The sequence below is a fragment of the Magallana gigas genome, chromosome 4 (assembly GCF_963853765.1).
Source record: "Magallana gigas chromosome 4, xbMagGiga1.1, whole genome shotgun sequence".
NCBI lineage: Eukaryota > Metazoa > Mollusca > Bivalvia > Ostreida > Ostreidae > Magallana > Magallana gigas.
Genome location: NC_088856.1, coordinates 14,877,071 through 14,891,813, shown reverse-complemented (window position 1 = coordinate 14,891,813; position 14,743 = coordinate 14,877,071). Strand labels below are relative to the sequence as shown.

Here is a 14,743-nt window from a genome sequence, read left to right as displayed (position 1 = left end):
GCTTTTTCCCCATTTAAGAAACTCTAAGAAAAAAATATGATATCTGGCTGCCTGCCATTTTGACATAAAAAGCACCGTTTTAGTGGAAACCAGCATAAATCTTTAGACTTAGCAGGCCTTTTTTATGATTTAAACATAGGTAATCATAGATTACTAAGCTCACCGAGACGGAGCATCACCCTTATGAGACATCACCTTCATAAGACCACCTTTATCATTTTATATGAAAATCATACTTTATGATCTTGGATATTCATGGATTCTGTTTTGACAAAATATCGTATATCATCTGATAAAATTTTTTATGATAATCATATGTTCATATGTTAATCAATACAATGATATAAAATGAAATATTGCATCATGTCATATTTATAATATATATCATATAATACAATAAAATACCGTAATAAACAATAATGAGATATGATATTGTAACGTATGATATGACATTGTATTGTGTTATACCTTATTGTATTTGATCACATAATACAATATCATAAAATATAATACAATATAGTATTATATTACAATATCATATTACATAATACAACATAACATTGAAACATGATATTATATTGTATAATATAGTATGATATTGTATTGAATGACACTGAAACATATTTGATACATTATATGATATTATATCATATAATACAATATAATTTGATTCCAACATTGTATCTTATCAAATGATACAATATTATGTGATAAAGTAAAATATTATAATTTAAAAATACATTATTATATTATACATATTGTATCATATGACACAATAATATATATTACAATATCATATAATACAATTTCATGTGATATGATAATATATCATATAAACCAATATCATATCATACAATATCGTATGATACAATATTATATAATATTACAATATCATATACAATTTCATGTGATATAATTCTATATTACTGAAACCAATATCATATCATACAATATTGTATGATACAATATTATAGAATATACAATATTGTATCATAGTATACAACATAATATTTTGCAATATCTTATGTAATTGTATCATGTGATAAAATAATAAATTAAAAATACAATATAATATTATACAATATTGTATCATAATATACAATACTATACATAACAATATCATGATACAATATCATATAAAATATCAAAAAAATTGATACAATATCATATCTTATCGTATAACTTTTTAAAATATAACATAAGATATCATATTGTATCATATCAAACAATATTGTTTCATATCATACAATACTATATCATAGGAATCATGTTATATCATTTATCAACAAACACATCTATCTATCGAGCTGGTTTGAGTGAGGTAGGAGATTTCTTTAGCATCCTTGATAATGGAGATCAGGCTCTGCATTTGAAGCAACCTCTGCATTTAATTTATAATAAAGTTAAATCAACTATGCAAGCTATCATCTATAAAACATGTGACCTGTTCCAAAAAACTAAACCTCATCCAGCATCCGAAACCTATGGCTCAGATTCAGCATTCAAGCCCATCAGGTGCATTGGTATCATAAGACGCATCATCCATGCAAGTTTGGTGAAGTTTGGACCAGTAATAACCAAGATATCATCATCAGAGGGCACTAGCAATTAAAACCTTAACTTCCTCCAGCATCCGCAACCTATGGCTCAGATTCAGCATCCATGCCTGTCAGGTGCATCTGTATCATAAGACACACCATCCATTAAAGTTTGGTGAAGTTAGGACCTGTAATAACTAAGATTTCTTTTTTAGCATCCTTGATAATGGAGATCAAGCTCTGCATCTGAAGCTTCCTCTGCGATTCATTCATATTACAGTTAAATCAACTATGCAAGTTTGAAATAGTACTATCATCTATAAAACATGTGACCTGTTCCTAAAAACTTAACTTTATCCAGCATCCGAAACCAGACTCAGCATCCAAGCCTGCCAGGTGCATCAGTATCATAAGACACACCATCCATGGAAGTCTGGTGAAGTAAGGACAAGTAATAACTAAGATATCATCATCAGAGGGCACCTGTTTCAAAAACTTTATTTAACCAGCTCTTAAAACCTTAACCTCCTCCAGCATCCGAAACCTATTGCTCAGATTCAGCATTCAAGCTTGTCAGGTGCATCAGTATCATAAGACGCACCATCCATACAAGTTTGGTGAAGTTAGGACCAGTAGTAACTAAGATATAATCATCAGAGGGCACCTGCAACAAAAACTTTAACCAGCTCTAAAAACCTTAACCTCTTCCAGCATCCGAAACCTATTGCTCAGATTCAGCATTCAAGCTTGTCAGGTGCATCAGTATCATAAGACGCATCATCCATACAAGTTTGATGAAGTTAGGACCAGTAGTAACTTAGATATTGCTATCAATGGGCACCCGCAACAAAAACTTTAACCTGCTCCAAAAACCTTAACCTCCTCCAGCATCCGAAACCTATAGCTCAGATTCAGCACTCAAGCCTGTCTGGTGCATCAGTATCATAAGGCACACCATCCATGCAAGTTTGGTGAAGTACGGACCAGCAGTAACTAAGATATTGCTATCAAAGGGCACCTGCAACAAAAACTTTAACCTGGTCCAACAACCTTAACCTCCTCCAGCATCTGAAATTTAGGACCCAGATTCAGCATCCAAGTCTTTCAAGTCCATAAGTAGGTCCAGATGCATCATCCATGCAAGTTTGGTGAAGATAGGACAAATAATAGCTTAGATACAGGACCTGCAACAAAAACTTTAACCAGGTCCGGACGCCGACGCCGACGCCGACGCCACCGCCGACGCCGACGCCGAGGGTATAGCATAAGCTCTCCTTGACTTCGTCTCGGTGAGCTAAAAATTTGATGAACAGACTTGTTTGTTTCTCGCTTTTTCTCCATTTACAAAACTAAAGAAAAAAATTATAAACACTGGATGTCCACCGTTATGAATCGCCATTTTTTAGATAATTTACGGCATTTTCTTGAAAACAGCATATTATTCCTGAATGATCACACCTAATTTATGATTAAAAAACTTTCCTTGACCGAATATTCATTGTTTGTCTCGCGCTTTTTGTCCATTTAAAAAATAAAGGAAGAATTTACAAAATTTTGTTATCCGCCATTTTGATCTAACCAACCTCATTTGTAAAAGTTCATATGTTCTAAGACTCGGCACAAATTGGATATGATGAAATACTATGCTAGACCAATTCATAAGTGTATGTAATTATTTTTTCCCATTGAAGAGACTTTAAGAGAAAAATTTTAAGATTGGGTGTCCGCTATTTTGAATCGCCATTTTGACTTACTTAACGCCATTTTCATGAAGGCCAGAATATTTTTTCAGACTCAGCATACTTTAATTATGATAAAAAACCATACTGGACCAAATACTAATCATTTGCCGTTAAAACGTATTTCTAGAGCCTTTTCTAGAAATCAGGACCAGACTATGTGGAGAGGAACAAAAAAGATATACTTTGGAATCATTTTTATTCGTGGGGGCCGATGTCCGTGGGTAGCCAACATTTTCGCTGGTAGTGTAATCGGGATAATTTTCATATGCATTAAACAAACGATTGTGCATATGTTCATGGGGATGTAAATTCGAAAGCCACAAACATTGGTCCCCTACGAACGATGATTCCACAGTATCCTCCTCTAACTTTAACAGGAATCGTCTTCTGCTTTCTCATTTATTTGCAAAATGTAAAAATTCCTCACAAATTCTAATTTTGATATCTATGTAGTCATTTGATTGAAAAAAAGATACAAATACAATCACGTACTGAACTAGCATCGAATTTATACATAAACGACCTTAAAAGATCAAGATATAAAGTTGAATTAAACCCAAGGTTTGAAAACCATACATTTAAACCCTCCACCTCCACTGTTCATGAATAACTTTATTTTGAACTTTACTTTTTAAAAAAAAATCTGCGAATTATTAATACAATTCAATAAAAGTAAAGGCAACGTAATTAATTTTCAAGCATTGATGTTGTACAATAAAAGACTGCATTTCAAAGTTTATTTGCTGGTGAACTTTGCATATTTTCTGCAACACATTTGATTGTGTTTGAATTAAGATGCAAATACGTGGTTGCAGAGTTGCAAACAAATAACAGAGGTGTACAAGAGCTTTTTCTCTCGCGATTGGATGCTTCACTCGGCCGTTCACTGGTTACATTGTGATTCATCAACATGCAGAAAAGGAAGGATAATTAATGAAAATACTTTGCTACAAATAAAATTAATTGATCAAAGTTAATTACAACGGCGTCATAAATTAACTATACCGATATCAAAACAGGAAATGACTTTGTTTAGGTCAGTAATCGGGTTCCTGATCAGCATGCGGGGTGTTTTTCTGTCGTTTCATTTAAACAAAAGAAAAAATAATTTTGCGTAAAATATCGGTTATGTTTAAAGAAATCTTTATTTATCTATTGAAAATATAATCTGGACATATATGCTATCATTAAAAAGACCACCCTCTTCCACGATATTATATCGTTTGAGCTGTTGAAAACTGATTTCCTTGCTGAAATAATCAAAGAAGAAACGGGTCATTTTGAAGAAAATATTCAATAGAAAAAAATGTAATGAATATTTAACATGGCCGTCAACGGGATGTAACTCCTGCAACTTACCGTGAAAACCATCTAATTCAATAGCCAAGTTAACATATATGCGGTTTTTGTCTCTTTTTAGACATCTTTACATTAGTTAACTATAACATTTTGATCGATCGATCGATCGAGAGAGAGAGAGAGAGAGAGAGAGAGAGGCTAGTTTATGCTTTAGGTTTATATTCATTTTTATAAGGAAAGTGCTTTGGTTGGTGCAGAAATGTTTGTAGCTTTGAAATCTACTAAATCTTTATAAAAATAGCAGCGGTTAGAATGTTTTGAACAAGCACGATTTCTTGAATCAAGAGAAGCAGCTTTATAAATAGCAAGATATCAGTTATCAAATTCTTTTCAAAGCTCTTGAAATCTGGTATCTTAATTGAATGAAGTGATAAGGAACTCCTTACTTTTGAATACATCATTAATCTTAAAGTGTTATCAATATGTAATGCAAGGAGTAATATAGCTTTCGTTGTGTTTTAAACACATGTACTAAAATAAATGTATAGAACGTGTAGAGGACATTGTACAACGACGAAAAACGTTAACAATAAGATTATACTTCATAAAAAAAAAACCAGGAAAAAAATCAACATTTACTGAACCTGCCAATTGTGTAATTATATTTATATATCGCAAACAAAAATACCAATTCGTTTTGGATTCATGATTATCAACTTAAACATATATAAATTATATTAAAAAAATTAAAACAAATTTGATTTCTGTATATGAACACCCTAAAATTGAATATATATCTTTAATAAAAAAAAAATGGTATTTGTGGGAGACCAAGAAAAATATACATCTCTTGTTACCTTATTTGTTTTCTTGGTAATAAAACAAATACTAATATAAAATTTAAGTCTTATTTCGAGTGTATGGCCTAATTTTTTTTCTATGTCTACTTACTAACCATTGTTAAATGCACGACATTAAATACAATGTAACTCAACTACCACAGTATGTCCTCTCGCAACATTAATCAAATTCTGTTAACTTTATTTTCAAAGACATCCATGAATACATTTTTGATATCTCTGACACAATTTCAAATAGTGTACATGCGGGTTATTAATCCAAATTAAAAAAAAACAACGTAACAGATTCTTTAATTAAATCATTAATGAAACAGTTGTTCAATGAAAGATCAAGTTTCAATATATATGTGCAGTAATCTTAATTAATTTTATCTATGTTTTCTGCAACGCATTTGATCTTGTTTGAATTTAGATGCATAAGCATGGTTGCTGAGTTTCAAACAAAAAGCAGAGGTGTATACCGAACACATGTTTGAACGTACAGTGAGTGTATACGTATTTCCTGTCGCGAGGGGATGCTCCACTCGGCTGTTCTCCTGTTACATACTGATTCATTAACTTGCAGAAAAGGAAACAAATAATTATACGTTGCTACAAATACCATCAAATTCTGTCTGATTAATTATAGTTAAGCAAATCAGCGTCTTTAAAAACAACCATGTCGTTATTAACACAGGAAACAGCTTTGTTTAGGTCAGCAAATTACAAAATTTGGTCGTTTGCAAAAAATAAAATTTATTTTCTCTTCAATTTTGGTTTTGATTCAACGGAAAACCTTTACCTGCAAAAATCTGAACTTAAATCATCATTTAAAAATAACCCTGTCTCTACCGGTATGTGGTAGTTTGAACTGCTGTAAACTAGTATCAGGTGACAATCAATAAAAAACATTAATTATCAATACATTTGTTTCTCTGTTTTGTTTTGTTTTTTTTGTAATTTTTGAAAACGTCTATATAACCCTTTCAATTGAAGTACATCAATTCTAAATAAATTCAATTATCAATTTGTCGCCATACTTTTTTAGCTAGCTATACAAAACTAAAGTCGCTCGGTTGGTGATAGGAGAGCCAGACGTAATCACATCACTACATATTTTCAGCGTAAACTTGTACTAAGACCACTTAAACAAACCCTCAGATATTGATGTAATATCTCGAGATATCTGACACCAGATCTCAAATAGTGTATGCTAATTATCAAAACAATTCAATAAACGAAAAAAATTATTTTTTAGGAATTGATGATACACAATGAGAGGCCGAATTTCAAATTATATGTGCGGGTAATTTTAGTGGCATTTTATTTAGTTAAATAGAACTTTGTAAATGCATGAACAAAGATAACAAATGGTAATGACATCAAACAAGAATGATTTATAGAAAATTTCTACGCAAAATAACAGGAAGAAAATACAAAGATTTTAAAACCTGCTAATGATTGGGATCATGCATGTCTTCACAGACTGCGGTGACTTCTCTTGACTAAGAAAGAACTACAACTCGTACAACCCTAGATACATTTTTAAAGTTGTTGTTCTTGATAAGAACAAAGATCATTTCGAGTGCATGGATAAGAATTGGTGTTGTATGTGTATCATCCAATATTTGTCCAACGCACGATTTGAATTGTTTCAATAGCCCTATACTGATCAAACACGAAAAACTAGATAAACTATGATAAATTCATCAGTGCAACCTGTCAAGTATATTTACTCAAGTAATGTGTTAGTTGATAGCTGGGACAGGGGAGATAGAACACAATGCAGTGGCAATGACAATCGAGGTCATTGGAGGTGAGAGGGATAGGACCATTGTTACAGTATTATGTGGAAGAAATGTGTAAAATATGAACCTTCGTTATGCCTGGGATGATATACATTCATACTGTCATCATATTACTTCATCTTCATTACCGCGTGAGTCTCGGGGAGCTTATGTGTGATTTGGAGTCAGCTTGTGATGGAATCAGAGTAAGAAACCTGAGATAAGAAAGAACGATGGACAGTTAGATATATTTACCGTTTGATTCCGTTAAGTTGTCTATGATTTCTTTTTATCTTTAGATATGCAGCAATTTCGTTCATTAAAGAATACAACTTAACATCATACACACAAAACTTAGACATAACTGTATCTTAAACTTCGACCTTTTCAGAAAAAATATTATTGAAAGCCCTAATTGCCAATGCGGATTGCCAGAAGATTCTTATCATTTGTTTTTTGGTTGTAAAAATTATATCAATGCACGAAATGAATTGTTTTCAAACCTTTTGAACTTAAATCAAATTAATATTATTAATTGTCATTTACTTTTGTGGGGAGACGAATCTCTGAGTGTCAATTTAAACCAACATATTTTTTTAGCTGTTCAAAGATTTATAAGAGATTGTGGCAGATTCGTGTAACTTCAATTTTACTGCCTAAACCAAATTCAACAGAACTTTTTATACATGTACGTTTGTTCAATAACTTAACTTTATTAGTAATATCCATTTCTATGTACTTTCCATTCTAAACTACTATACAGTTGTAAATTGTTATACTTGGTAAGAACCTCGTAAGTTGTAAGAACTTGTGTTCGAACCATTTGTATATGTTTATACAATAAAATATGTTCAAACCAGAATACAATCTACAGTTTTAATCCCGAGTTCAATATTGATAGGTTATCAAATTTTTATCGAGTCATCATTCACATGAACTCAACACTCTTACGGTTCACACACGTGATCTTTTTTTCCGATGAGATAAAATAACAAAATAGCAATCATAACTAATATTGTTTTTGCAGGAAATTACAACCTGTACAGTGACTGAAGATCAACCAAAACCCATAAAAGGTCTATCTATCTATCTATCTATCTATCTATCCATCCATCCATCCATCCATCTATCTATCTATCTATCTATCTATCTATCTATCTATCTATCCATCTATCTATCTATATATCCGAACCTCAGCCTCAAAGTTTTTTTCTCATTATAACAATGTTATTTATCCTTCAAACTTTATAAATAAAAAAAAAATAATAAAATGAAACGTTTTGTTGGTACCCATGCATTTTACGAAGTTATTGCAATGTTGGCCACGATGGATATAATGGAATAAATATACAAGAAGAGATCAAATTTAAAAAAAAACCCTTGGTGTAATATTAGCACTATAAGACTTATTAAATTTTTCTTTATAAAAGACTAATTAAAAAGGCACACTTATGGTACGAATAAAAAATTCCGGATAATTTTAGAGTGGGGATCGGAGATCGTTATCTCTTTACGGTAAGGACTTTATGAATTGATCATTTAAAACCTTTCTCCCACTACTAGACGTAAAAGAAACAAACTAAGTATATGGTTATGATGAGCAAGGGTACTTTTATGAAAGATGAAGAATTTAAAAACGCAACAGGGTTAGGGGTTGTGGCATTCAGATGGACCAAACACACTGTTCATGTCATAAACATGTAGTCAATAAACATTGTACATTTTTTAGACGTCTTCTCCTATGCAACTGGGCATATCGAAGGCAAAACAAGTGCATGGTTAGAATTTACACTGAAGTCTCAACCAAAATTGTGAAAATCAGGGCCCCTGATGTAGGATAAGCTTTGAGATTAATAAGACTTAAGTGGGTGGAATAATCGTGGTCATTATAAGACAAAATTAATCTCCTTTAAGAGGATCGCTGTAAAAATATGTAGAAACAAAGTATATTATAAAACTAAAATACTAGGAAATTTCCGTTACTTAAGAATTATGTATGGCATAAAAGACCATACCTAAAAGTTTAAGGAAGATCGGATGGTTGGAGATCGCGCACTTGAATTTTTAATTGAATGGCTATTTGTTTGTATTGAATCAGACATCACAGAGAAATTACTCCTTACGACATGAGTAAATTAAAAACCATATTCTTTACTTAAATTCATTTTAGTTTATGGTCTTTGAGTCTGATGTTAGAATAGGGCACAATTTGTCATATATAGTGAGCAATTTTTTAATTTTAAAATTAAAAATCTAAAAAATATCCATTAATATTCTAGTTGACATCTAACAGGCAAAGTATCTTCATTATAACGTTGAGCAATGTATTATTTATGGCCCGTGAACAATTGTTGTTGTGTTATAAAGATGCCTGAAACTACTTCTTTAGTACTTTAAAATAGGAAACGATGAGTCTGACCTACAATTTGTGTGAAGAAGTACTATGTAGAATTGATAAGATTAGTTTTGCCTTTTGATTTTTAGACATACCATACATCTATAGTGCTGGGACAAGAGTTGCTGAGCCAAGGTGTCAGGAATTATATTCAACATTTTCTTCTAATAAAGAAACGAGTTTCGTAATTAAATGGAAACCACCTCGTAAGTAAAACAACCTATAAAACACACTTTCATTTGATCCAAAAATTCTCGATTACGTGATTAATTAGTCATTTAAAATAGGCTAGCTTAATTACTGAAATAAAAAAAAAAATACCCAACCAGTCATGCATTTTAATTGCAAACATCAGGTTAATATCGGTGTTTGTATCCCCCAACACATCCGGACTAATTAAAGTTTTTAAAGGGTATGCTTTATATAGAAGTTGACAAATCATTGAGTCAAATTGTTACATATGCCCCATCCCTTTCCTCAGAAGTTGTTTGATGTACTAGTAATTCATCTTTACATTTTACACCGTTGATGCTAAAACGCATAGAGATTTATGTTGTTTAATACCCGTTTCGTTTAGGTTGACAATATTTTCAAACCTAATCCAACTATCATTACCCTTTTAAAGGTTCTTCATACCTGCAGGGCTTCTCTATCCAAATAGGGGACAGTCTGCACGGAACAAGGTTCAGGCAATATCGTATGGATCTCAGAACTGATCAGAAATGTTTGAAATATGAACTGCAGGTAATTCAAAGTAAAAGTATTTGTTCCCTCTTTTGTCTTTAAAGACACGCTTCTTTAAAATATGTGTCAAACCAAAATGTTGAGCTATGTCATCCACCCCCTCCCCTCCAAAACAACCCCCCCCCCTAAATCCAGGTCACTCGTTTATATATTGCGTTTGCATTTTGTCAATAAGTAACTAAATCTTTAAATTTATTGAATATAATATCAAATTTCTCTTTCGATATGAAGATCAATCTCTATCATTTTATTGTTGTTTTAATTCAATGCATTTACGAGTATAACGATTTGAATCATCTGCTGATTTGTCTTACAGAGTCGGACATTTGAGCTCCGCTGTAACTACACCGGGTATTCTCCACGTCTTGATGTTATTCTCACCAGCCTTCCAAGGTTGTACAATGTACAAGGATCAACAGATAATCTTATGTCTCTCATTCTTCCAGTTAGAGGTAGTTCTCTTAAGACTTTACTCGAAAGGTTAAAATTCAAGAATTTTTACTGCTTCTTCATATTATATGAACTTTCAGAAGCAATATTACAATACCACGTCTTTATCAAAATGAATTTTGTTATGTTTTGACACGTTTTCAGTTTACAAAAATCTTCATCAACAGTATTTATAAAAATTCAAATGATTCTGTTCATGTAATCTGCCCGAGTGTTCTTGGGTAATAATATTTTTCAAGTTTGACTTCGTGTTGTGGGAATTTTAACGTATCGTAGTGTTTGGTTTTTGTTTCAAAAATGCACATGTCTGAATAGAAAACAGGCAGAACTGTATTTATATTCAAATATGAGAATAGTTTTATTTTATTTTCAAGAATTAACGTTATTATTGTGTTGTAATGTGCAGAGATCATTGTTTACCATTAAATATCTATATCCAGGCGCAAATCAACAGTCCTTCTATCTGAACAAATCATGTGAATTGACTGTCGATGATTACCTGTATAAGATAGAGTTTGAGAAAGAATGTGGCACTACACTATCAGCAGAAACCAAAGTTTCAGCGGAGACAGAGAACCATTTACCGTATACACTTGGACTTGTATGCACGGCATTTGTCGTTGTCATCATCATCGTAACTTTCCTTGTCGTCAAGAAAAAAGTCGGTATGTTAATTTGTTAATTTGTCCATAAATGCAAACAAAAGAGAAAAAAGTAGAACAATTCTAATAGTAAATCATACTGAGTAAAAGAAATGTAACAAAATGCCATAAATGCTTAATAAAATAAAAATCCACAAGCAATAGTAATTTGAATATCGCTTGAAACCTTGGTTAACCCAGGAAGGACATATAAGTATAGTAATTTTCAAACTGAGGATGATGGAACTATTGTTGGGTTCTAGCAGGTGATTGAGTTTTGAATCTCTATTCAATGTAACGCATGTAAACACGTCTCCGCCCTCCCCAGCATTACCTTGCAATTATCTCATTTGATATAGTAATAGATATGGTTTGGGGTGCCTAAAATCTTACTAAAACAAAAAATTATAATCTAGTGACAAATAACTGTTGATGCAATTAATAGTGATAAGTCCTTTAACCAAGGGTCTGATATACAGGCGCAATTGAAGTAATTAGGCAATAAAAGTAAATGTTTAACACTTGCGAATTTAGAATTTTGTAAAAAAGAAGTAATACTTGAAAAATGAACGCGTCTGTTTGTGTTTACATTCATTCACTATAATGTATGCCTTGCGTAGAACACATATGCATTTTAATTTAAAAAATAAAGTCTTGGTACAAGGGTGTATATATATGTTTGCTCCATTTAAGGTTTCATTATGAACGTGTTTTCTACGAACACAGGTTTCCTGGAGAGCAATAAACATATACGCCAGAGTGACGGAAATACGTGTACACAAAGTTCCCTAAAAATACAGGATCAAGGTTTGAAAATATTTCCCTGTTTGTATTTATTTTTAAATGATAACATTTCATTAGCTATTTTCCCTAAATGTTCTACAGTTGTCACGATTTCACAAACAACAAGTAAATTGAACAAATTTTCACAATGACATGTAACTGGATCATCCCAAAAATAAAACTTCAGGATTGTGTAGGAATTATGACAAAAAGAAATAAATTCAAATAACATCCGTTGATGAGCAAGACAACTTTCTTTTGACATCGCTATCAGACAAATAATATATCGGTATTTTTAAACAAACTAAGCAAATGTATAATCTAAGTAACTAAACTTTAACAGAGAATGGGCTTAAATACAAATTTAAAAAATATATCAGATTGATCAATTAGGTATAGTAACTTTGATTGGATAAAAGCTGCACGGTTTTTAAAAGGTTCCAAAGTAAAAAAAAAACAAAACATCGCATCGTAGGATATAAAACACATGCTAAGTAGCAGTAACTGAATGTTGTCTTTCTTTTAATGGATGTCTTGCGCACTGACATTTGGTTTTTATATAACAAGATCAGTTCTGACACAATACTTTTTAAAAAAATGATATCGATGGATATTTATGGCACACAGTTTCAAGAAATTGTAAGAAGTTTGTGAACAGGACAGTTTACAATATTGGGATACTTGATGCAGACCTGCAGCGCTAAGATAAATGCTGCATGACAAGTCAACGACCCACAGTTTCCAAAACTCCAAGACCCACCATATGCAAAAAGTTTGCAAATTTGGCTAGTGCTCTACTTTTGGACGAATCATCATTTATGATTTCTCAAGCTGCACAAACTCACCATCATCATTAACGATAGAAATATTTGTTATCAAAAAATTCTTTGAATAGTGTAATACTGCTGTTTTATCTAACTTGTCTCTGAAATTCATGAAAAGATATTTTCACCATCCTAGCTTATAATGTGAAGTAGTGTGTATTGTTTAGGATAAATGATTTAAACATACTAAAACTTCAATGGCATTGATTAATCACTGAATGAAAGGATCGTTTAAACAAAATTGAAGCAGTATTTAACCATGCATTTCATTAAAAATGAGAAAAAAGCTTTATTTTTTATTTCTTTTTATTTTTTTTACAGAGTCTCTCAACAATGGTGAATGTCACTGGAACTCTTCAGGATTACAGCATACCAATCCAGAAAATACAGTGACCACTAAGACTTTACATAACGAGTTGCTTAGATCATCGGGTTCTCAGGCATCCATAGCAACACAAGACATCGAATATTCAATGATAGAGTTAAACTTTGGGAGTCCACTCAATAATCTGAACAAATAATATATCCAACTTATCGTGTTTTTCATCATTTTCATGTGTTAAGGTTGTAGACACCCGTCGATATTGACGTGGATTAAAGAACATTATAATCAAAAATTCTTTATCATTTTAGAATTTATAAAGGACTATCTAAAATGGGCCCCTAAAATGAACATTGGCATTTTACTGTAATTCTTTGTTTTATTTGTACAAATATACATCTAAAATTTTTTTCATAATTTTCATTTTGATTTTAGTGCCCACAATTTAAAAATATGACATCATAAAGTTTACCTTTTCCCGCAATTTTCTCATTTTTAGCATAAAACGGCTTGTTTTGAAGCAGATTTTCTTTAAGGAAACATTGAGCGACTGCTTGAACAAACAAAATATTTTCACCAAAGATGTATTTGTTCATTACTTATAAGTGACAAACAGTTCGTTCTTGTTCAAAGAGTCGCTCTATATTTCCCATTCGAAAAAAGATAAGAAAAATGTAAATTATTGATTGATTTTGATTGAATTATAGAAATAGTGTCATTTCTGACGTCATATACTGCAAGTGAGTGCATACAAATCAAATAAATAGGTGAAAAACATATTTCATGTCAACTCTTTTATAAATTAACACAACAAATTAATGTACCTGAATCATTTTAAAAATAGCTAATTATGGGGGCCAAATTTGACTAATATCATATATAGTTCTTTACAACCCATTACGCTACGCTGTTAGGTAACAATTTTGCAGGTAAACAAATAAACAAAGTTAAACTTGATTTTATTGTTAATTTCGATTACGTCACATCACATTATGGAGGTGTCCCCTACCACCTAAATTCTTGAGCGGCATTATTTCGCACAACATATAATCATTAAACTTTCTTTAAAGAAATAAACAAATAAACTCTACCTCAAACAAAGCAACGTACAACCTATAATATTATAGGTTTAAGTTGAACAATTGCTGTTAAATTTTGTCGGTAAACCGTCGGCTAATAAGTGCATATTTTTTAAAAAAGATTCTTGTAAAGTTACATGATATCCTGAGCCGATTGGTATATGATATCTTCCACATTGACGTCAAAATTATTCCTTCTCAGTAAATTTTAAAAATTATATTTCTGAATAATTTCAAAGCATTCTATTTAAATCTTTTGCTTATCTCCAAATAAAATGCGAATCTTAATAATTTTAAGAC

The 14,743-nt window shown here is 31.6% G+C and overlaps 1 protein-coding gene across 1 annotated transcript; it reads left to right on the top strand.

The window, feature by feature from the left end:
* Positions 1-7,198: 7,198 nt before the first annotated feature.
* On the top strand, positions 7,199-14,686 carry LOC105323963 (uncharacterized). The gene is made up of 8 exons (XM_066081417.1): positions 7,199-7,411; positions 8,233-8,281; positions 9,690-9,806; positions 10,226-10,344; positions 10,661-10,796; positions 11,235-11,459; positions 12,162-12,242; positions 13,364-14,686. The coding sequence occupies exons 1-8, from the start codon at positions 7,301-7,303 to the stop codon at positions 13,561-13,563; spliced, it is 1,038 nt and encodes a 345-aa protein (XP_065937489.1). The 5' UTR covers positions 7,199-7,300; the 3' UTR covers positions 13,564-14,686.
* The last annotated feature ends 57 nt before the right edge of the window (positions 14,687-14,743 follow it).

Bases quoted from the DNA above. Each gene is read 5' to 3' on its own strand.
- LOC105323963 (XM_066081417.1), top strand. From the start codon at position 7,301: ATGCCTGGGATGATATACATTCATACTGTCATCATATTACTTCATCTT. The intron at 7,412-8,232 runs GTAAGAAACCTG...TTGTTTTTGCAG, and splicing joins CAGCTTGTGATGGAATCAGA to GAAATTACAACCTGTACAGT. The intron at 8,282-9,689 runs GTCTATCTATCT...TTTGATTTTTAG, and splicing joins TCAACCAAAACCCATAAAAG to ACATACCATACATCTATAGT.